General features: G+C 38.2%; 1 protein-coding gene across 16 annotated transcripts in view; it reads left to right on the forward strand.

Annotated features, from left to right (window-relative positions):
- Window positions 1-22,435, forward strand: part of RGS22 (regulator of G protein signaling 22) — a 139,716-nt gene that overhangs the window by 54,383 nt on the left and 62,898 nt on the right. For all 16 annotated transcript variants that reach the window (XM_060393893.1, XM_060393895.1, XM_060393882.1 and 13 more), the window contains 5 exons: window positions 493-667; window positions 8,823-8,956; window positions 11,293-11,407; window positions 12,871-12,993; window positions 13,785-13,886. In XM_060393893.1, coding sequence (XP_060249876.1) covers window positions 493-667; window positions 8,823-8,956; window positions 11,293-11,407; window positions 12,871-12,993; window positions 13,785-13,886 — 649 coding nt within the window. The remainder of the gene's footprint in view (window positions 1-492; window positions 668-8,822; window positions 8,957-11,292; window positions 11,408-12,870; window positions 12,994-13,784; window positions 13,887-22,435) is intronic.

The following is a 22,435-nucleotide window of genomic DNA, read 5'->3' on the forward strand; positions in this document are numbered from 1 at the left end:
ACTTACAAGCAATGCTGTACGCATATCCCCTTTTCCAAAATAGTTGTACCAACTGCACTCATACCAACAGAATATGAGAGTACTTATTATTACAAATTCATGATAACATTTGATAGTGTGAGATTCTTAAATTTTTGGCTATTTGGTATGTCATTGGTGTTTGGTGTTTTTAATTTGCATTTCCCTGATTATTGTTGATGTTGATAACTTTTCAATATTTAGTGGTCATTTGGATTTCAGCTTTCATAAGTTCCCTGTGTATCTTCTTTGCCCACTTTTCTTTTGAGAGATACATGGATAGATGGATAGATATGATAGATAACACACACGTACACACACATAACATTGCGGGGAGAGGATAGGGAGCAGGAAAAGAAGAAATTATTAGAAAAGGGATGTGGCAAGACTGATCATTGTGAACACATATTATATGTTCTGATTTTTGAGGCTTATTGCCTAGATTAATCTTAATTTTTTTTTTCCTCTAACTAGGGCACCAAGATTCTGTGTTACTCATACCTCCTCAACAAAACATGCTAGTGCTGAACTGAAATTCTGGCACCTTCGTCAAGAGCAACCAAGGAAGGATGTTGACCCTTTCCCGCAAATGGCAACCCTCTTGCCGTTAAGACCCAAATCTTGCATTCCACAGTTATCTGAGATGCAGGTAGGTTGTCCAGCAATACTTTGATCTCTTAAGTTTGTACTAAAACTTGTCGATGCTTGGGTTTTGTACACTTGCCCTGAAGTTTTATCATAAGCTTTTAATTTTTTTTTTTTTTTGGTTTTTGTTCATGTACATGCTGCAGCAATTAGGAAATAAGAAAATCTATGGTTCGTTCCTCACCAGTCTGCCAATGTGATTTTTGAACATGCACGATCATGTCGCTTACTTGCTCAAAACTCCCTAGTGGCCTCCTCTTTCAGTCAGAATACAGGCTAGAGTCTTTATGCAGCTGTCCATGGCCCTGCTAGCTTCCTGGCCTTATTTCCTAGCATTCTTCTCTAGCTTGCACCACTCCATGCTGTTCCTGGAACACACCAAACAGACACCTGAGAGTGTTGCACATGCTCTTTCCCTTCAACTGGAGCACTCTTCCTCCAGATACGCGTGTGGTCGCCCCTCACACACCTCGGTGTCTGCCCTGGTATCACTTAGTCAGAGAGGCTGCCCTTGATTCTTCCACGTAAGCACGCTGTGCAGGCCAGCACAGATTACTATCCAAGCTCTCTGCTCTGCCTTATTTTGCCTCATCATACTTAAGACCACGCTGATTTATGTTTATTGTCTTTCACCTCCTACCAGAATATAAGGGACTTTTCTTTGTTAACTGCTTTCTCTCAGTGCCTGGAATAGTGCCTGGTGCTTAATAAGTATAAACTGAACAAACGAGTGAAAAATAGCAACGGCAAAATTAGAAATGGTGAGCATTATTTTCACAATAGGGAAGAATAAGATAGGACAAAAAATAGGAAAAGTCCACAAAGAGAAGAAAACCAAATTTACGGAGAAGAAGTAAATAACCCTATGTGCTTTGGCACAGAGATGTAATAAATGTAGCTAAGACATACATTTCAGAAGTAAAGAGCCTTATTAATCTTTCTAGCCTTTAAAGGTGTCACAGAATGTTGTGTTATTGACCATAGTCACACACGACCCCTTCAAAAATGATTACTTTGTGATTAAGATATCTTATTTTTAAAAGTCAGGAAGATGTATAATGTGACTTTTAAAATTCTGCTTCTACAAGTAGTGCTTTAGAGCTGCAAATACCTTACAGTTTTTCTGTTGGTAGTTTCTTAACCCTGTATGCATTCTAGAATCACAGAGAGCTTTTAGACATACTGATGCCTGGGTCCCACCTTCAGAGAGTCAGATTTAATTGATACAGGCTGAATACATTCAATTCAGTTCAGTCACTAAGCCGTGTCCAATTCTTTCCAACCCTGTGGGCTGCAGCACACCAGGATTCCCTGTCCATCACCAGACCAGGTGAGAGTCACTCTAAAATCTGGAGTTTGGCTTAAAATTGAGGTCCTCATCGTGCCTGAACATTATTATTTTTGGCCTCATGGTGTGGCATGCGGTATCTCAGTTCCCTGACAAGGGAGCTAACCCATGTCCCCTGCATTGGAAGGTGGATTTTTAACCACTGGCTCACCAGGGAAGTCCCTAGAGTCACATTTTAGAACCTATATTTTAATAAGATTCCTAGGTGATTTGCTGCAAAGCACCACTACAAGTTAGTGCTTCTCAAGCTTCAGTGAGTCACCTGAAGAACTTGTTAGAACTTGTTCTTCAGGGCTCCTCCTAAAGATCAAGATTCAGTAGGTCTGGGGTGGGGCCCAAGGATTTGCATGTCTAACAAGCTTGCTCCCAGGTGATGCTCTTCCTGCTGGCCTGTGGTCCACACCTTGAGTTAGTGTCATTATAGTGAACTAATGGTTTCTTAGCCATTATGTAGACACTTTTCTGACCTCTTTGCCCCCAGGGCCTTTTTGCGTGTCACTTAACTGATCAACCGAGCTTCCTTGTTAGCCCCTGTGACTTTGTGACTCAGTCACCAGGTTAATACAAATCTTAGAGACTAGTGTAGTGAGCATACTTGGCTTTCTGAGTGCCATCACCACACAGGTTACCATCAGTGTTTTCTAGTTGGGTAACTCATTTTGATCTCATTCTGTTTCTCCTTGGCAGAAAACAGTGTAAGCAATGGAACTTGATTCTATTTTCTATATTTTTCCTATTTTAAAAGTTAAAATATCTTTTATACAAAGTAAAATTCACCTTTTTGTTCTGAAATTTTTGACAAATATATACATTGTGTATCTACCATCTCAGTCATGATATGGAACAGCTCCTTTACCCACCCCCAGTTCTACTGTGCCCTTTTGACAGTATTTTTTTTCTATCAAAAGAAAAGATTTTTTTTTTTTCTTTCAGTCTACTTTTCTAGCTTTCTCCCAAGCCAGAAAGCTCAAAAATACTAACTTGGGCCATCCTTTAATTTTAGGTATAATACACTTAAAATTTTTTTTTATATTTAGAAAGCTTTTTATAGTGGTAAAAGCACATGGATCACAGCCTTGTCTAACTCAAAGAAACTATGAGCCATGCTGTGTAGGGCCAACCAAACAGATGGATCATGGTGGAGAGTTCTGACAAAACGTGCTCCACTGCAGAAGGCAATGGCAAACCACTTCAGCATTCTTGTCTTGAGAACCTCATGAACAATATAAAAAGGCAAAAAGATATGACACTGAAAGATGAATTCCCCAGGTTGGAAGGTGACCAGATATGCTACTGGAGAAGAGTGGAGAAATAGTTCCAGAAGGAGTGAAGAGGCTGAGTCAAAGTGGAAACAGTGCCCAGTTGTAGATGTGTCTGGTGGTGAAGGAAAGTCTGGTGCTGTAAAGAGCAATATTGCATAGAAACCTGGAATGTTAGGTCCGTGAATCAAGGCAAATTGGAAGTGGTCAAACAGGAGATGGCAAGGGTGAACGTCGACATTCTAGGAATCAGCGAGCTAAAATGGACTGGAATGGGTGAATTTAATTCAGATGACCTTTATAGCTACTACTATGGGCAAGAATCCCTTAAAAGAAATGGAGTAGCTCTCACAGTCAACAAAAGAGTCCAAAATGCAGTACTTGGGTGCAATCTCAAAATGACAGAATGATCTCTGTTCATTTCCAAGGCAAACCATTCAGTAATCACAGTAATCCAACTCTATGCCTCTACAACTAATGCCAAAGAAGCTGAAATTGAATGGTTCTATGAAGACCTACAAGACTTTCTAGAACTAACACACACACACACACACAAAAAACACCCCACAGAAAGATGTCCTTTTCATCCATAGGGACTGGAATAAAAAAATAGGAAGTCAAGAGATACCTGGAGTAACAGGCAAGTTTGACCTTGAAATACAAAAAGAAGCAGGGCAAAGGCTAACAGAGTTTTACCAAGAGAATGCACTGGTCATAGCAAACACCCTCTTCTAGCCACAAAAGAAACAACTCTACACATGGACATCACCAGATGGTCAGTACCAAAATCAGATTGATTTAGATATAGAAGCTCTATACAGTCAGCAAAAACAAGACTGGGAGCTGACTGACTCAGATCATGAACTCCTTATTGCCAAATTCAGACTTAAATTGAAGAACATAGGGAAAACCAGTGTGCCATTAAGTATGACCTAAATCAAATCCCTTAGGATTGTACTGTAGAAGTGACAAATAGATTCAAGGGTTTAGATCGCATAGACAGAGTACCTGAAGAATTGTGTACAGAGGTTCTTAACATTGTACAGGAGACTGTGACCAAAACCATCCCTAAGAAAAAGAAATGCAAAAAGGCAAAATGGTTGTCTGAGGAGGCCTTACAAAGAGCTGAGAAAAGAGAAGTGGAAGGCAAAGGAGAAAAGGAAAGATACACCCATTTAAATGCAGAGTTCCAAAGAATAGCAAGGAGAGATAAGAAAGACTTCCTAAGTGAAATAGAGATGCAAAGAAATAGAGGAAAACAATAGAATGGGAAAGACTAGAGATCTCCTCAAGAAAATTAGAGATACCAAGGGAACATTTCACGTGAAGTTATGCACAGTAAAGGACAGAAACGGTATGGACCTAACAGAAGCAGATGAGATTAAGAAGAGGTGGCAAGAATGCACAGAAGAACTACACAAAAAAGATCTTCATGACCCAGATTAACTATGATGGTTGTGATCACTCACCTAGAGCCAGACATCCTGGAGTGTGAAGTCAATTGGGCCTTAGGAAGCAGTACTATGAATAAAGCTAGTGGAAGTGATAGAATTCCAGCTGAGCTATTTCAAATCCTGAAAGAGGATGCTGTGAAAGTGCTGCACTCAATATGCCAGCAAATTTGGAAAACTCAGCAGTGGCCACAGGACTGGAAAAGGTCAGTTTTCATTCCAATCCCAAAGAAAGGCAATGCCAAAGAATGTTCATACCACCGCACAATTGCACTCATCTCACACGTTAGCAAAGTAATACTTAAAATTCTCCAAGCAAGGCTTCAATAGTATGTGAACTGAGAACTTCCAGATGTTCAAGCTGGATTTAGAAAAGGCAGAGGAACCAGAGATCAAATTGCCAACATCCGTTGGATCATCGAAAAAGCAAGAGAGTTCCAGAAAAACATTTACTTCTGCTTTATTGACTATGTGAAAACCTTTGACTGTGTGGATCACAACAAACTGTGGAAAATTCTTAAAGAGATGGGAACATGAGACCACCTTACCTGCCTCCTGAGAAATCTGTATGCAAGTCAAGAAACGAGAATTAGAACCAGACATGGAAGAACAGACTGGTTCCAAATTGGGAAAGGAGTACATCAAGGCTGTATATTGTCACCCTGCTTATTTAACTTATAGGCAGAGTACATCATATGAAATGCCATGCTGGATGAAGCACAAGCTAGAATCAAGATTGCCAGGAGAAATATCAGTAACCTCAGATATGCAGATGATACCACTCTAATGGCAGTAAAAGAGGAACTAAAGAGGCTCTTGATAAAAGTGAAAGAGGAGAGTGAAAAGCTGGCTTAAAACTCAACATTCAAAAAACAAAGATCATGGCATCTGGTTCATGGGGAAAAAATGGAGACAGTGACAGACTTTATTTTTGGGGCTCTAAAATCACTTCAGATGGTGACTGCAGCCATGAAATTAAAAGACGCTTGCTCCTTGGAAGAAAAGCTGTGACAAACCTAGACAAACCTAGACAGTGCATTAATAAGCAGAGCATAATGGCAATACTTTGCTAACAAAAATCCATCTAGTCAAAGCTATGGTTTTTCCAGTAGTTATGTATGGATGTGAGAGTTGGACCATAAAGAAAGCTGAGCACTGAAGAATTTATCCTTTTGAACTGTGGTGTTGGAGAAGACTCTTGAGGGTCCTTTGGACTGCAAGGAGATCCAACCAGTCCATCCGAAAGGAAATCAGTCCTGGGTGTTCATTGGAAGGACTGATGTTGAAGCCGAAACTCCAATACTTTGGCCACCTGATGCAAAGAGCTGACTCATTTGAAAAGACCCTGATGCTGGGAATGATTGAAGGCAGGAGGAGAAGGGGACGACAGAGGATGAGATGGTTGGATGGCATCACTGACTCAAGGGACATGAGTTTGAGCAAGCTCTGAGAATTGGTGAAGGACAGGGAGGCCTAGCATGCTGCAGTCCATGGCGTCACAAAGAGTTGGACAGAATTGAAGGACTGAACAACAATAACAAAAAGCACATGACAAAATTTATCATCTTAACCATTTTCAAGTGTACATTGCAGTAGTAATATAAGTATATTTGTATTGTTGTGTAACAGATCTTCAGAAGTATTCTACCTTGCAAGTTTGAAACTATATAACCATTCATCAACCTCTCTTGCATCCCCTGGTAACCACCATTCTACTTTGTGTCTATGAATTTGACCACTTTTGAATGATACACTTTTAATAAGCCCAGTCTCCTGTGGTTCCACTTATTTACAGAGTGTTGCTTAACGTCATGCTGTGTTCCAAATTACTAAAACAGATGTGAGCCCCGATACCTAGGACATCATATGCAAAACATCAGTCTCAGTTCAGTCGCTCAGTCGTGTCCGACTCTTTGCCACCCCATGAATCGCAGCACGCCAGGCCTCCCTGTCCATCACCAACTCCTGGAGTTCACTCAGATTCATGTCCATCAAGTCAGTGATGCCATCCAGCCATCTCATCCTCTGTCGTCCCCTTCTTCTCCTGCCCCCAATCCCTCCCAGCATCAGAGTCTTTTCCAATGAGTCAACTCTTCGCATGAGGTGGCCAAAGTACTGGAGTTTCAGCTTTAGCATCAGTCCTTCCAAAGAAATCCCAGGGCTGATCTCCTTCAGAATGGACTGGTTGGATCTCCTTGCAGTCCAAGGGACTCTCACGAGTCTTCTCCAACACCACAGTTCAAAAGCATCAATTCTTCAGCGCTCAGCCTTCTCAGTACTCAGCTTTCTTTATAGTCCAACTCTCAAACATCCATACATGACGACTGGAAAAATCATAGCTTTGACTAGACAGACCTTTGTTGGCAAAGTAATGTCTCTGCTTTTTAATATGCTCTCTAGGTTGGTCATAGCTTTTCTTCCAAGGAGGAAGCATCTTTTTATTTCATGGCTGCAGTCACTATCTGCAGTGATTTTGGAGACCCCCAAAATAAAGTCTCTCACTGTTTCCCCACCTATTTGCCATGAAGTGATGGTGACTGGATGCCATGATCTTAGTTTTCTGAATGTTGAGTTTTAAGCCACCTTTTTCACTCTCCTCTTTCACTTTCATCAAGAGGCTCTTTAATTCTTTGCCTTCTGCCATAAGGGTGGTGTCATCTGCATATCTGAGGTGATTGATATTTCTCCCGGCAATCTTGATTCCAGCTTGTACTTCATCTAGCCCAGCATTTTGCATGATGTATTCTGCACATAAGTAATTAATTTTGTTTATAGAATTCTTAAAAAATTATTAGTAGTTGGAATGCATATAAGATTTTATTGTTTGTTCTGGATAGTAAAGCATCACAAATATATTTCTTGCTTTCCAGCAGCATATATTACATTCTAATTGAAGCTGACATATAGGAAGTGACTTTTTTTGTTTTGTTTTTCAAATTATAAAAATAGTAAAACTTGGGATTTACCTGGTGGTCTAGTGGCTAAGACTCCACACTCCCAATGCAGGGGACACAGGTTTGGTCCCTGGTCATGGAACTAGATCCCACATGCTGCAGATAAGAATTTGCATGTTGCAGCTAAAGATCCTGCATGCTGCAATGAAGATCAAAAATCCTGCATGCCACAACTAAGACCCAGTGTGGTCAAATAAATAAATATTAAATAAATAAAAGCATTGCATTAAAAATAATAAAACTGTAAATTTGGAAACTTAGACAAGTTTTGAAACAAAGAGACAAGTCACTCTGATCTCATCTACTTCTAGACAACTGTTAACTTATTTTCTCTTAGGCTTTTTGTGAATTTTTGATTTTAATACCTTTATATTTTTGGATTCTGGTAATGTAACATCTTCATTAGTATTTTTCCAGGTGTTATAATTTTGGTAATCCTTACTTTAAAATAGTATATAACATTACACTTATACATATGAACATATACATCCATGCATGTATATAATTGTTTCTTTCTCCTCTCTGGACATTTAGGTGTTTCTGCTTTTTTGCATCATGTGTGTAGCATCTCATGTTCTAGATTTAAATAATTAACTTTTACTACAAAAACCATTTAAGAATGGGAATGATACCCATAAAAATAAAATGTCCAAAAACGGAAGGAACTAGTCTAAGATAGAGCCTCTTATGGACCAATGGTTTCCACAAGTCTTTTCCCAGCCTGCTACCTGCGTTCCCCACTCCACAACACGTACATTTGCTCACACACACACACAAACACACATATACACACATGTACACATACACACAGCACTCAATTCTTCCTCCAGGAAAGAGTCTTTCACAATAGTGGGGGGCCTTTGGCCTTTTAAAATGCTCTAAATAGGTCTAGAGATTTCAGCCTGCTAGCTGCTTTAAAGTTGGAGTTTGAGAAGAGGAATAAGAATATTTAATAGTTAAAAATGAAAAATAAAAATATTTTCATTCTCCTTCTTAAGCATATGATAGTAGGTGATAGATTGAGGGAAGAAGTCCTCTAGTGATCAGAATAAATTTGAGGTATCTATGGAGAATGTGCTTTATTCTCTGTCCATTTTTCCCCACTTGGCCCATTTTTCACTTTGTTCATCATCTTACTACTTTTTAGAAAGAAGAATCCAGTTTACTACAACTTCCTAAATCTCCCAAGAAATCACCTAGAGTAAAGACAGCAGTTTATAAACCTTGGAAGAGTGAGTCTTCGAATCCAGTTTCTTCTAAGGATGATGTGATTGAGAAAGGGTAAGTGTGGCTTTCTGTGTCCCAGTGCTTTTCTGCAATGGTAAGATGTTTGAAGGATTTAAAGATTAAATAGAAATTGAAAATGAATACTTTTCTTTTTTTACATGGGTTCTTATATTTCAGGGAGAGATATTAGAGTTATACTCCTATGCATACTCTAAATTAAGAGCAGAACTCTTGAGACTAGTAATATTTCTCAAATTTGAGAACTCAAAATACTCCTAATAATATTCTGCTTATTTAACATAGTATACTTTAAAAATTCATTTAGAGTTGCCCATCTATTTGCCCTTTTCATTGTTCTTTATTTCAAATGGAATTCTTTTCCTTCAGCCTGAAAAAATACCCTTTGGTATTAACTTTGGTGTGGGGTCTGCTGGTGGATAGTTCTTTGTTTAGTGATTTATTACCTCACATTTACTCTTTTTTATTGAGAGAAAATTTACCTGTTGTAAAATTCACCATTTTAATCACGTTCAGGTATAAAATTCAGTGGTTTTTAGTTATGTTTACATGGTTATAAAACTATCATTACTATATAATTCCAAAACAACTCATCTCCTGAAAAAGCAGCTCCATGTCACTAGCAGCCATTCTCCCCTCCCTCAACGCCGGGCAATCACTCATCTATGCTCTGTGCCTCTCTTTTCCAAGGCCAGCAGAGAGAGGGGCTTAGATACCAAGGCAGTGAGGCTACTTTGGCAGCGAAATAGGACAGTTCTTCCTGAGTCAGAATGGAAATAAGGATGGGTATGAAAGTGAAAGTGACGTAGCTCAGCCGTGTCCGACTCTTTGCGACCCCATGGACTGTAGCCTACCACGCTTCTCCATCCATGGGATTTTCCAAGCCAGAATACTGGAGTGGGTTGCCATTTCCTTCTCCAGAGGATCTTCCCAACCTAGGGATTGAACCCGGGTCTCCCGCGTTGTAGGCAGACGCTTTTACCATCTGAGCTACCAGGGAAGTCAAGGATGGGTATTGGTGGATATATTTGTTGATAGATAAATTTGAAATGCTTTTAGCTGCAGATAACAGAAAAGTTGATCAACAGTGGCTTAGAAAACTTTGACTAATTTTTTTTTCACAGAACAAGAAATCTGAGTGTAAGCAACTGCCAGTGTCGATTCACCAGATCAGGAGTATTAAGGCTTAAATCTTTGTAATGCTCTTGGCCATTCCTTTGCAGTCAGTAGAGTCACAGATCCTGGCATCAGGCTTTCAAATCATAAAGAGGGAAGGGGGCAGTATCTATTAATTCTCTCCCTGTAGTAGGGAAAGCAGGCTTTCATAGAAACTCCCCAGCAGACTTAATTTTTTATCTCATTAGTCACAGCTGGGTTATACAACCACTTGTCCCTCCCTGGCATCTTTTTAAGTGAATATTTAGCTTTTTTAGTATCTCATGGTGCTTGTGATAGAATCATGTTGCCGGACATGCGTGTTGAGTTAGCTGGTCGATTAATAGTGTCTGCTACATGAGGGAGGGGAAACTGAAGCATGTTGTACCTACATTTTGTCTGAGAAGAAACTGCAAAGTAACCTGCTGGTGGGTTAGAGTTGAGGGAGATCTGATGAGTTGGAAGAAGCATGTTTTATGGAACTGGAAAGTGAGGTTTGGAATGATTGCATTGGCCTGTGGGAGAGGGAACTGGATGAGAAAATATAAAAAGATAAGGTCCAAAGTCATTAGTCTAACTCCAGAGTCTTCCGTTATCTCATCTCAAGCTACCGCATATAAACCCTTATGAGACCCACCTGTTATGAGGATTAAATATATTCATATGAATTATTTCTGGCACAGCATTTGGTATGTAGTTTAGCTTTTAGTGTCCTCTTGCCCTAAGAAAATTAGTCAACTTTCTGCATTTTAAACAAGACTTTCTCTGCTTACCTTCATATGTTGCTCACTATTCTCCCCATCTGAAGAACCCCTTTACACACAGAGAGAATGTATCTTCCACTAGTTATTCAGGAAAAAAATCTCCTTTCTTTAATTACTAACATAGCTCCAAGGGCCTTCTCATTCTTACACGCCCATAGTTTTATTATCCATCCCAGACATTTGGCATCTGTGATACATTCACAAACCCATTCAACCAGCATTTATCTTATTGAGAGTCATTTTTCTGTATGACTATACCTCATTTTCTCAACTTCCTCTTGAGGGCTGGACTTGATGCTTATATATATATATATATATATATATATATATACTTTTTTTTTTTTAACTAGTTCTCACAATGCCTAGAAGCACTCCTAAGATTTAGGACATGTATACCAAAGGTGCTTAAAGTATTTGTTGATTGACTAATTAGTTCTCATCCCTATAATTTAGGTCAAGGCACATGTCAGAAAGCAGCAAAGTTATTCGTTTAACATCTTTTACTGACATTTCTGAATGTCTGAAGCCCCAGCTGGATAGAAGATATACCTATACAGAAGAACCTTTGGTAAGTAATTGGAGGACTAATTTGACTCTTCATTTTACCTAATCAATGTCCCCTGACTCTAGAGAATTTTTATTTATTTACCATAATAATTTTTTCTTTATTGAACAAAAATTTATTTTTTACTTCCAAAAGGATTTTTATACAAAAAGTTTCTTTTTTAAAACTTATTTATTTTTAATTGAAGGATAATTACTTTACAGTATTGTGTTGGTTTCTACCAAACATCACATTCTTATACAAAAACTTCCTATTTCCTTTTGTAGCACCATGTTCCTATATACTCCATTGATTACTGTTTTCAAAAATAGCCATGTTCTTGTTTTGGTATAATCACACCTAAGATACAAAATAAGACCCTCTAGGAAATTTCATGTTATATTTTAGAAGCTCAAATTTTTTATAAAGCTCAATATTTCCAGACTATAGTTACCTTGATAATGTGGATTTAACACACCAGTTCTAAATGCAAATTTTACCTTCTCTAACAGTTACACTTTAGGTAGAAACCTTGGTAGTCCTAATATTGTCTGAACACTTACATATAATTTTGTACTATTTATTTTATTCTAAGCAAACAAGTCTTCTTTTCTTCTATTTAGTATTTTTCTTATCCGAATAATGACTTTTTAGTTTTGGAATGCCAATGGTTAAACATCATAAAATCATTAAATTTTTACCTCAGAATTTGTAATGTAGGGGAATAAAGGGAGATTATAAAGCAAGAGTAAGAACCTGACTTAAACCCTAAATTACCCATGCCACAGTTGTCTTATTATAAGGAAGTGCGAGTTTCACACAACAAATAGCAAAGAGCTCATGTGAATACTGGATACCCTTTCTTATTTTAGAATTACTCTTGTGCTTGGAGAAATAGCCAGTTTTCTGTGTTTCAAAAACGGTGTTTGGCTTGCCAGCATTGTTGGCAGAGAAGCCCATAAATAGCAAAGTTTTATGAGAATTTATACTGCCTTTCCACTTGAAGGCCATGACCTTATGGGGTGAGACTGTCCAGAGAGGGACCTCATAAGGACAGTTAATGGGTAGCCCTGAGAGGCCTTGAAGATATTTCTTTTTATAACTCTCTTAGCAGCAACTCAAGGCCAAAATAACAGTAAACATGTAGGAAAGAGGCCACCAACGGAGATTTGGAAGACTCCTAAAATGGTATCACTGTGCCTGAAATATGAAAATAGTTGAGGTTGGGAAGTCAGTTTAACATTAAGTTTGAAATCAGATTGGTTTATAATAGAATGAGCTCTGCAGCTAGAGTTGGCTCTGTAAACAAATTTTGTGTGACAGTCAGATGCAACATACTGCATTAATTACATATATGGTACAAAAATAAAGTAGTCCAGTGGGGAAATGACAGCCTGGCAGAATTTGTGAAACTCTGTTGTTGTACAATGTCATAAAAAAATTACAATGTTTCTGGGTGAATAATTCACTTCTGTTTTGTTATCTAGATTAAAACCATGGGCGATGGTGCCTTGGGAGGATTTGACATGGAGAATTTGTTGCAATCTTTGTATGTAGAAAATAGAGCTGGATTCTTCTTTACTAAATTCTGTGAGAACTCAGGGAACAAGGTAGAAAATAGTTATTTTAAATCTGATTTTCTACTTTTATTTAAAATGAGAGATTGAAATAATTTAATGTCAAGTAATTATATTTCATTTTAAAATTCCCATTTCTTCTTGTAAGAAATTTCATGCTAAATTATCTAGTAAAAATGTAAATATCTTAGCTATAATTCTCTTTGGTTCACTATCCTACTAAAATTACAAAGAAAAGTACAGATAGATAAGGATTGACCTGCATTATTAACAATTGATTACTTTCATGTAACTTTATTTCAATGTAATATATGTTAACTTTAGAGCTAATTTCTATTAGTCCCTCAATTTTTATTTTTAGTAACTCTAGCAATTACAGTTGCAGTGAATAGTGAGAAACTTATTTCAAGGCTTTTTGTTTTGTTTCTTAGTCATTACAACAGCCTTTATTTTGTTCAGATAAGTATTTCATTAGCTCAGTTATTAGAGTAGCTTTTACTTCTGATATGATATACATTTGCCATGTATGTAAAGATGCTTTCAGACTTTAGTTTCATGCCAGAGATATGTGATTACTCTTTATTTACTAGAACACTTAACTTTTTAAATGACCAATTACATGAGAAGCATATATGCAAAAATATAATTTAGTGACAGGACTCATATTTTGTGTGTTGCCTGTTTGTGATAGAAGATGAAACATCTTAAACTGAACCTGATTTATAGTAACAGCAGAGAGCTAAACGATTACTTGTATTTGAAATTAGGGCTTTGTAGAGTTTTAATAATGGTGGTAATAATTTATGTACCTTTTCCATCTGCAGTTGTGGAAGAACTGTGTGTACTTTTGGTTTGACCTACAAGCTTATCATCAGCTTTTCTACCAAGAAACCCTTCACCCTTTTAAAGTATGCAAGCAAGCTCAAGTAAGTAGTAAATAATGTTGCTTCAATGTGACATTCCCAGAACACAGAAATGAAAAGTTTCATCCAGCCTCAAATAAGAGAAATCTAGGAGTGAGGGCGAAAAGGCAGTGGTTAAATTGTTTCCATTGAATTACTTTATTTAAATATCAGCAGAATATTGTTTTATAGTCAGATTTGTAGACTCTCAGTTTTATCTATCAATATTTTATTTGGTTTGCCTTATTTTCTCTTTGCTGCCAATTAACTGTTCTTCCAGTAAAGAACATGTTATCTTTTTTTCTAAAGTATGTCTTTTTGCTTTGGTTGTGAGTGACTTAAAAGAGAACCCCGAGAGGGGACTTGTAATGAATTATTGAAGTGACTGGGAGCAGAGGCGTTACCTAAAGCTACTCTGTGAGGTTCCTGCAGCAGTCAGCTGTTGGAGACACTTAGGCTGTTGGCCTGTCTAATGAGGGGGAAAGGATGTCAATTGACTCCTTGTGTCATCACAGCCTGTGTCATTTCCTGGGCCTCTGTGCTACACACCATATGAGGCAGAGACTCAGAGCTGGAGAAAAGAGCATCGTTAGACCTCTTGAAAGCAAAATAGAGGATGAAGAACAGGATTCTCTGCAGAGAGAGAGAAACAATAGCCACTTTTTGGGGTGAAAAAGAAAGGGAATAAAATTATGACCTAAGCGAACTTGTCTTTTCAGTTTTTATTCTTAGGCTCTCCTGATCCTTTATGGAGAGAGGTCATCAAGCCTAGAAAACTGCTAATCTCTTCTATGTCTGATTTCCACTTAAGTGATTCTTCTAATTCTGAAATAACCTTATTATAGAGGAACTTTCTCTGAACAATGCTGAGGAGATTAGCTTTGTCACATTGTTTATTATCTTACTATAATCCTGTTCAGAACATCAGAGAGTACTGCTAGGAATTTGTTGTTACCGCCACCACCCTGACTTTGGCATTAATAATGATGTTTTATAAATCAGCTGACAGAGCTTTGTACTTTTTTACCACAAGAATAAGGGCTTCAGTTCCTACACGGCCCAGATCTGGCCCCATGACATCATGAAATTCTCTTTCTAATTTGCCAGCACCATTTTCTGAGACCACACAGTTGGCTCTTCTGCTTGTTAATGCTTCACCTGTAACTCTCTACTTATCCTTCTTCCCCTAACCTATTGCCCTGACAGTTAAAGTGCCACCTGTTATTTTTATTATGTTTTCGCTACTACAAAACTTGCTCTTCCAAAAATCTTCAGCTGCTCAGGTAAGGAGGTTTTTCTGTTGCTGTTGTAATCACAGTATTTCCATATACTTGTCTGAGTGGAAGTTCTGTTTCAGTTTGGTAGATGTTAATTCTTTGTAATGGTATTCAACCAGCTATAAATGATTGTGAAACAAGATACACTCAAATTTTGGTTATTCTGAGATTGGATTACTCTGTTTGGGGATCAAGGCCCAAGTAAACTTTTTATCCTTCTCTAGCTTCTCTTTGGAGGAACCAAAACGGAGTGGGTGGAGGGGAGTGATGGAGACATTGGTTTTAGTTTAATTGGGAGAAATAAAAGGAGCAAATCATGTGATCTTTTTGACTTGCTTGCTTTTTTTCATCTGTGGCTATTTTATTTTTCTGTTAGTGGAGCAGCTGTCTAAATTGGTTTAGGTTTTAATTATCCAAGATTTCTGTGTCTCCAGATGTAAGAATTGCTTCTAATACCATAACCCTATATAGATTTGTTTCACAATATGAAACAGCATTTTTTCTTTCTATTCAAAAATAGAAATGCTGTATAACTTCCTTCAGGGTACATTTACAATACAGATCTTTGGACTGATCATGCCAATGGCAGAATAGTTGGCACCATGTTAAAGTTGCTGTGAATTTGGTTTTTATACATCTGACAAACTGTATAGTAAGAGACCAAGAGTTGATTATAAAAGACTTACATGCTTTTCTGTTTGCTGATCAGCAAATTACTTACCTTGAAATTTTATTACCTCAAGAAGTATTGGAGAAATATCTGTAGGCAAACTAGATGGGAGGTCAGTGACAGTGATTTGGCATGACTAGCTATGGTCCAAGAGTTTGAACTACAGTCTTGGGCACATCCTGAAGGTTTCATTGCAGCACAGCTTCAAGATAGCATAGTTCAGTTAGAAACCGAATGAAATGATCTTGGCAAGAGGGATGGGAATCACCACAAGGATTCAGAGATACAGTCTTTGATCCCAGCAACAACTTGCCAGGGGACCGTCTGTCGCTGCCAAGGTTTGGAGCCCAGATTGCTGCCACCAGTAGTCCTACAGCTTTCTTTAACATCGCATACTTGCTTCAGTAGGGCTTCCCTTGGGCCTCTGCAGTAAAGAATCCACCTGCAACGCAGGAGACTTGGGTTTAATCTCCGGGTCTGGAAGATCCCTTGGAGAAGGAAATGGCAACCCATTCCAGTATTCTTGCCTGGGAAATCCTGTGGACAGAGCAGCCTGGCAGGCTACAATCCATGGGGTTGCAAATGAGTCAGACGTGACTTGTAAGTGACTAAATGACAACAACTTGCTTTGGTGACAGACCACTACGATAGAACAAAGTGGATCTCAGCTCCACTGTCTTTTGTAGCTTCTTCCATCTTTGTAGAACTCTTTAAAAGAAACCGTGTCCTAACAAAAACTACACGCTTAAAAATTACCACTTTCCATAGCATATACATTGAGATTTTAAAAAATTTAGTAAACTTGTATGATGCAGAAGTATTATAAATGTTTACACATACACACACACAAACATGTTCAAAATTAAAAATCAATGGGAAGGATGAAGAGAGAAAAAACAGTAAAAAGCATAGGAGAAAAGTTATTTGCAAATTGTAGGAACTAATGAGTAAAGAGAGTAGATAAGAATGAAATGGAAGTGATGAATAAGAGGATTGCTAGGTAAATCCACAGCACTTTTACCACACAGTACTGTTTAATATAAAGATATTCTTGCAGCAATGTGAGATTTTTGTCTTGAATTGAACACCAGGGTAACACATTTTTTATTGAAGTATAGTTTATTTATGATATTTCAGGTATATAGCAAAGTGATCAGAATATTATATATTAATTTGTCTTATACCCACCAAGTAGTCTTGACTATATTTTTGATTACAACCAATGCTGTGTAGATTTATTCACACACAGATCTCTTGCTTACTTTTGGTTTTTGCATCACATTCCTTCGTTTGGGTTTGATTTCTGAACAATAGCTTTTAGTAGGTTTTTCGTTAGGATTTCCTAGTGGTAAAATATCTCTCAGGTTTTGTTTGTCTGAAAATGTCTATTCTCTTATTGATCATTTAGCTGAATATAGACTTCTAGGTGGGCAGTTTTCTCTTAGCAATTTGCAGATATTATTCTGTGTCATGGTTTTTCTATTGCTATTATTGAAGAGTTTGCTGTTGCTCCTCTGAGGGAGGATTTTTTATCATTGCTTTTATAATCTTCCCTTTGACCTTGGGGTTCTACATGTTATCTCAATGTATTTACTATGATTATCTTTCCTGAGTCTAAGTTGTTTCTAGAATCTGAGGAATCGTATCTTTCATCAATTCTGGAAAATTCTCAGCCATTATTTCTCTCAGTCTTTCTACTTCATTTTCCTGGGTTCTCTGATCAATGTGTTCTCTGGATTCTTTGGTCAATTGTGGTGTTTTTCAGCCTATCCTATATCTCTCTTAATCTCTCAAGTCTTTCCATCTTATAACATCTGTGTTATATGTTATAAACCAAACTAGATCAATTTTCTTTGATCTGTTGTCTGGTTCATGTATTATTTCTTCAGCAGATTTCAATTTGCTGTTTAACCCATCCATTGAGTTAAATCATTTAAGGAACTGCTTTTTTTTTTTTTTTAAATTAGACATTCTACTTGTGTTTTTAAACCTTCCTGTTGTTTTATCTTTTTGTCTTCTTTTTCTTCATGTTTTTATTTCTCCTTTTATATCTCGAAGCATTTTAAGCATGTTTCATAGTCTGTAGCTGCGTTATCTGTTCCTGCATTAGAGTATTAATATAACTTTGTGGCTTAAATAGCACACATTTATTACCTCGCAGTTAATACAGGTAGGGAATCTGGACACAGCTTTGCTGGGTCCTCCACAAGGCTGTAAATCAGGATATTGACCAGCACTGGTTGCTCATCTGGGGCTCAGCTGGGGAAAGGTCTGCTTCGGTACTCACATGGTGGGTAGCAGCATTCAGCTCCTTGCAGGTCACCAGAATAAGGACTCAGGTTTTTGCTGGCTGTTAGCTTCAGCTGTCTGACATGTGGTGCTCTCCACATGGCAGATCACAGTGTGGCAGCTCATTTCTCAAAAAACAGCAAAGATGAGAGTTTCTTAGTAAAATTGGGATTAAGTAACATACCAGCATGTAATGTAATCATGTACTCGTAAGCACATAAATCTCACCACTGTTGCTTTATTCTGTTGGTTAGAAGCAAGCCATATGTGATGCCCACACTTTGGGGGAGAGAGTTAGGAGAGGGAATGACGCTGGGCGACACTGTGTTTATGGGAGCCACCCTAGAGCCCGGCTGCTACGGTATCCAGGAATTCCACAATTTGTAATTCTTGGGAGAACTGATTCTTCTATTTATTATTTCTGCTGACATGGTGGATTCTTTCTTTGTGTGTTTTTAATTTTGACTTATGAGCTCTTATAGTGAGATTTTTGTCTGTGGTGCTTCTGCTGGGCACATTTTTAATGCCAATTTGTCATCTTGGAGTTTTTTCATTTGACAAGTGTAATCTTGAAAACCAAACCCAAGTGATGATAAACTCATGATAGTGAATCCTCAGGAGATTTATACGCGCACGCACACACACACACACACACACACACACACACGCGCGCGCGCGCAATATAAGCCAAGACAAGCGAGCTTCGTTTTTATTTCTTAGGCTTGGTAGGTGTATATACGTACATTTTTCCCCACTCTCCACTCCACTTAGTGTGTACCCTTCAAGGACCATAGTGTGTGTATGGGTGTCAGTGTCACGTTTTCACTTTGTGAGGGTCCAAGGCTTTGCCTCCTGTACCCTGTGGCTCTTATCACCCACATCCTTAATTCACCCTGTAGTTGTCTCATCATTAGCTCATGTTTAGCACCCTGGTTTTCAGTACACTCCTTAATTTTGACCCATGGTAATTTCCCTTACTACCCCAGCTATGCATTTAATAGGATATTAGTTATACTTTACCAATATCTCTAGGCAGTTTATAGAGAAAAAATTTTCAAGTAATCTAACCTGGCAACATACCAAAAAAGGTATGTTTTTTGAGTCTCTGCAAGAGATGGTCATGTATTTTCTAACTTAATACCCATAAGAAGTGAAAATGTTAGTTGCTCAGTCGTGTCCAATTCTTTGAGACCCCGCAGACTGTAGCCAGCCAGGCTCCTCTGTCCATGGAATTTTCCAGGCCAGAGTACTGGAGTGGGTAGCCATTCACTTCTCCCGGGGATCTTCCTAACCCAGGGAATGAACCCAGGTCTCCTGCATTGCAGGCAGATTCTTCACCATCTGAGTCATCAGGGAAGCCCTAGGATGTGAAGCATTTGTATCCTGTTTTTATAGATAAAGAAGAATCTAGATCTCTGAAATATTAACCTTGCCAGTATTTCATAGCTGGGAGCAAAATTAAGTTCAGACTTGAGGTGTAAAACCTACCTCAGTGCTATACTTTGTATTCCCTGCTCTATGTATAAAACCTCATGTCTATCTCAGAGGACTTGGTAAGGTCTGCATTAGATAATGTAGGTGAAAATATTCTGTAGTTTAATGCAGAGCACTCTGAAGTAAGTAGATATTATTAGAGTCACTTCTTAATGTAAACCTCAGATATGCAGATGCCACCACCCTTATGACAGAAAGTGAAGAAGAACTAAAGAGCCTCTTGATGAAAGTGAAAGAGGAGAGTGAAAAAGTTGGCTGAAAGCTCAACATTCAGAAAACAAACATCATGGCATCTGGTCCCATCACTTCATGGCAAATAGATGGGGAAACAATAGAAACGGTGGCTGACTTTATTTTGAGGGGCTCCAAAATCACTGCAGATGGTGATTGCAGCCAGGAAATTAAAAGACGCTGGCTCCTTGGAAGGAAAGTTATGACCAACCTAGACAGCATATTAAGAAGCAGAGACATATTACTTTGCCAACAAAGGTCCGTCTAGTCAAGGCTATGGTTTTTCCAGTGGTCATGTATGGATGTGAGAGTTGGACTATAAAGAAAGCTGAGCACCGAAGAATTGATGCTTTTGAACTGTGGTGTTGGAGAAGGCTCTTGAGGGTCCCTTGGACTGCAAGGAGATCCAACCGGTCCATCCTAAAGGAAATCAGTCCTGGGTGTTCATTGGAAGGACTGATGTTGAAGCTGAAACTGCAATATTTTAGCTACCTGATGCGGAAAGCTGACTCATTTGAAGGAGACCCTGATGTTGGAAAATATTGAAGGCAGGAGAAGGGGACAGCAGAAGATGAGGTGGTTGGATGGCATCACTGACTCAACGGACATAAGTTTGAGTAAACTCCAGGAGTTGGTGATGGACAGGGAGGCCTGGCATGCTGCAGTTCATGGGGTCGCAAAGAGTCGGACACGACTGAGCGACTGAACTGAACTGAACTTAAAGTTCTATCAGTTGAAAGTTCTATTCAATCTGGTTAATGGGAAAGGAAGACAGGAATTTGAAGAAACTGAAGCAAATATGGAAAAACAGCAATTCCTAAACGAATAGCTATTCATTCAACTAAATACTATAACTTATTCTGAGATTCAAAATATCACTTAAATCAAAACATGCTTCATGGAACTACAACCTTTTAAACTATATTTTATAATATTGTTACTTAATTAATTAGCAGAGAGCCTGCTATGTACTAAGTAATGTTCTGTGAATACAGATATGATTAGGACAAAATTCTCAGCTTAAAGAACTTACTCTGTAGTAGGGGAGAGAGATAATTACAAATGGAGGTATGTCAGCCAGATTTAAAATAAAACTAGACAGTGGCATCTTAGGGGAAGTGACAGTCACTCAGCTGTGTCCAACTCTTTTCGAACCACCCCCCCCCCCCACCCCGAATGTAGCCTGCCAGGCTCCTCTGTCCATGGAATTCTCAAGGCAAGAATACTGGAGTGGGTAGCTATTTCCTTCTCCAGGAAGTGGCATCTTAAGTGAAAATTGTATAAGTTCTCTCTTTACCAGCAGATAAATATTGGTTATCATTAAAAAAATAATAATCAACTTCTTTTCAGATACTTGAAGAGAAGGAGCTATTTACTTTTTTTTTTTCATTTTTGAGTCAAAAACTTATCCTTTGGTCATATTCCTACCCTGTGAAGCAATACAAAATAAATCTGTTTTTTGGGTGACAACTCTTCAAACAAAAAACTTATACTATCCAGTTTTATTTATATCAATAACTTTGGACAAAATCTCATATCTTTCCATCATCTTTAATCATAGCTACATGAAATCTTGACATTTACAAGTTCCATTCCTGGCATCACTTCCCAGTAATTTGACAGCTTGGAAATATTCTGGCCTAATGCTTCTAGTAACTGATGCTTGACTCTTGTGCCTCTGTGTCCCTACGAAGCAATCAGCTGATTGGTCCCAGGGCAAATAAGTCCATCTGAGTAACTACCCCTACGTGCCCAGGGTCTATAAGGGTTGGCTCTTACATTTAGAGAAAGGAAACCAAAAAACTTAAGTCAATGTCATCAGACCCATACTGTCAGTTGATATTTTTAGGAAGCCATAAGCTATAATATAATAATAATGCAGAATTCATTAATATATTCATTTAACAATTATTTACTACTATCCTTCTCATCCTCTCTGGCCCCCAATCATTTAACTTTTCCATTAGGTGATCTTAGGCACAGTGTGGATCCAAATGAAATTCATTCCAAGTTGTGCCCTACCTCAGGATTCTATAGGAATGTCCATGTATTTGACCCCTTTGTTCCTGCTCCGTTTTCTATTACTGTAGAAACAAGAAATAAATGTAAACTGCATAGCACTTAGACCAGCAATTACAGGCACATTTGCTCTAGCCTAAAAACATTCTAGATATTTCCACAAGCATTTATCAAACAGCTCTATACATAAGGCTCTGATCCATGCTGGGAGCACTTTGGAAACAAAGCGCATACAGGTGCTATCACCCAAATGCTGTCGAAGTTCAAGAATGTGCTCTTTTTTTGCCTGTTTTTCCAGAGAGTCCTAGAAAGATTGAGAAAGAAGAGACTGTAGCTTTTTCTCTGTAAAATTTTCATTATCCTGACAATGTTTTCCAATGAAGCCTGAGCTAATTTTAGGTAACCAAAACCCTGGGTGTTACCACAGATTCCTTTGAAAAAAATTTTATGGCATAAGAGAGGCAGTGTTGAAGATTTTTTTTTTTTTTTTTTTGATAATCAGCTTAGTTTTTCCTTTGCTTGCTGTCATCCATTACCTTAATTGTTTAGCTCCTCTCTTTGCCTGGCATTTGCAGGAGTTAAATACTTCAGGG

The sequence above is a fragment of the Ovis aries genome, chromosome 9 (assembly GCF_016772045.2).
Source record: "Ovis aries strain OAR_USU_Benz2616 breed Rambouillet chromosome 9, ARS-UI_Ramb_v3.0, whole genome shotgun sequence".
NCBI classification, from domain to species: Eukaryota; Metazoa; Chordata; class Mammalia; order Artiodactyla; family Bovidae; genus Ovis; species Ovis aries.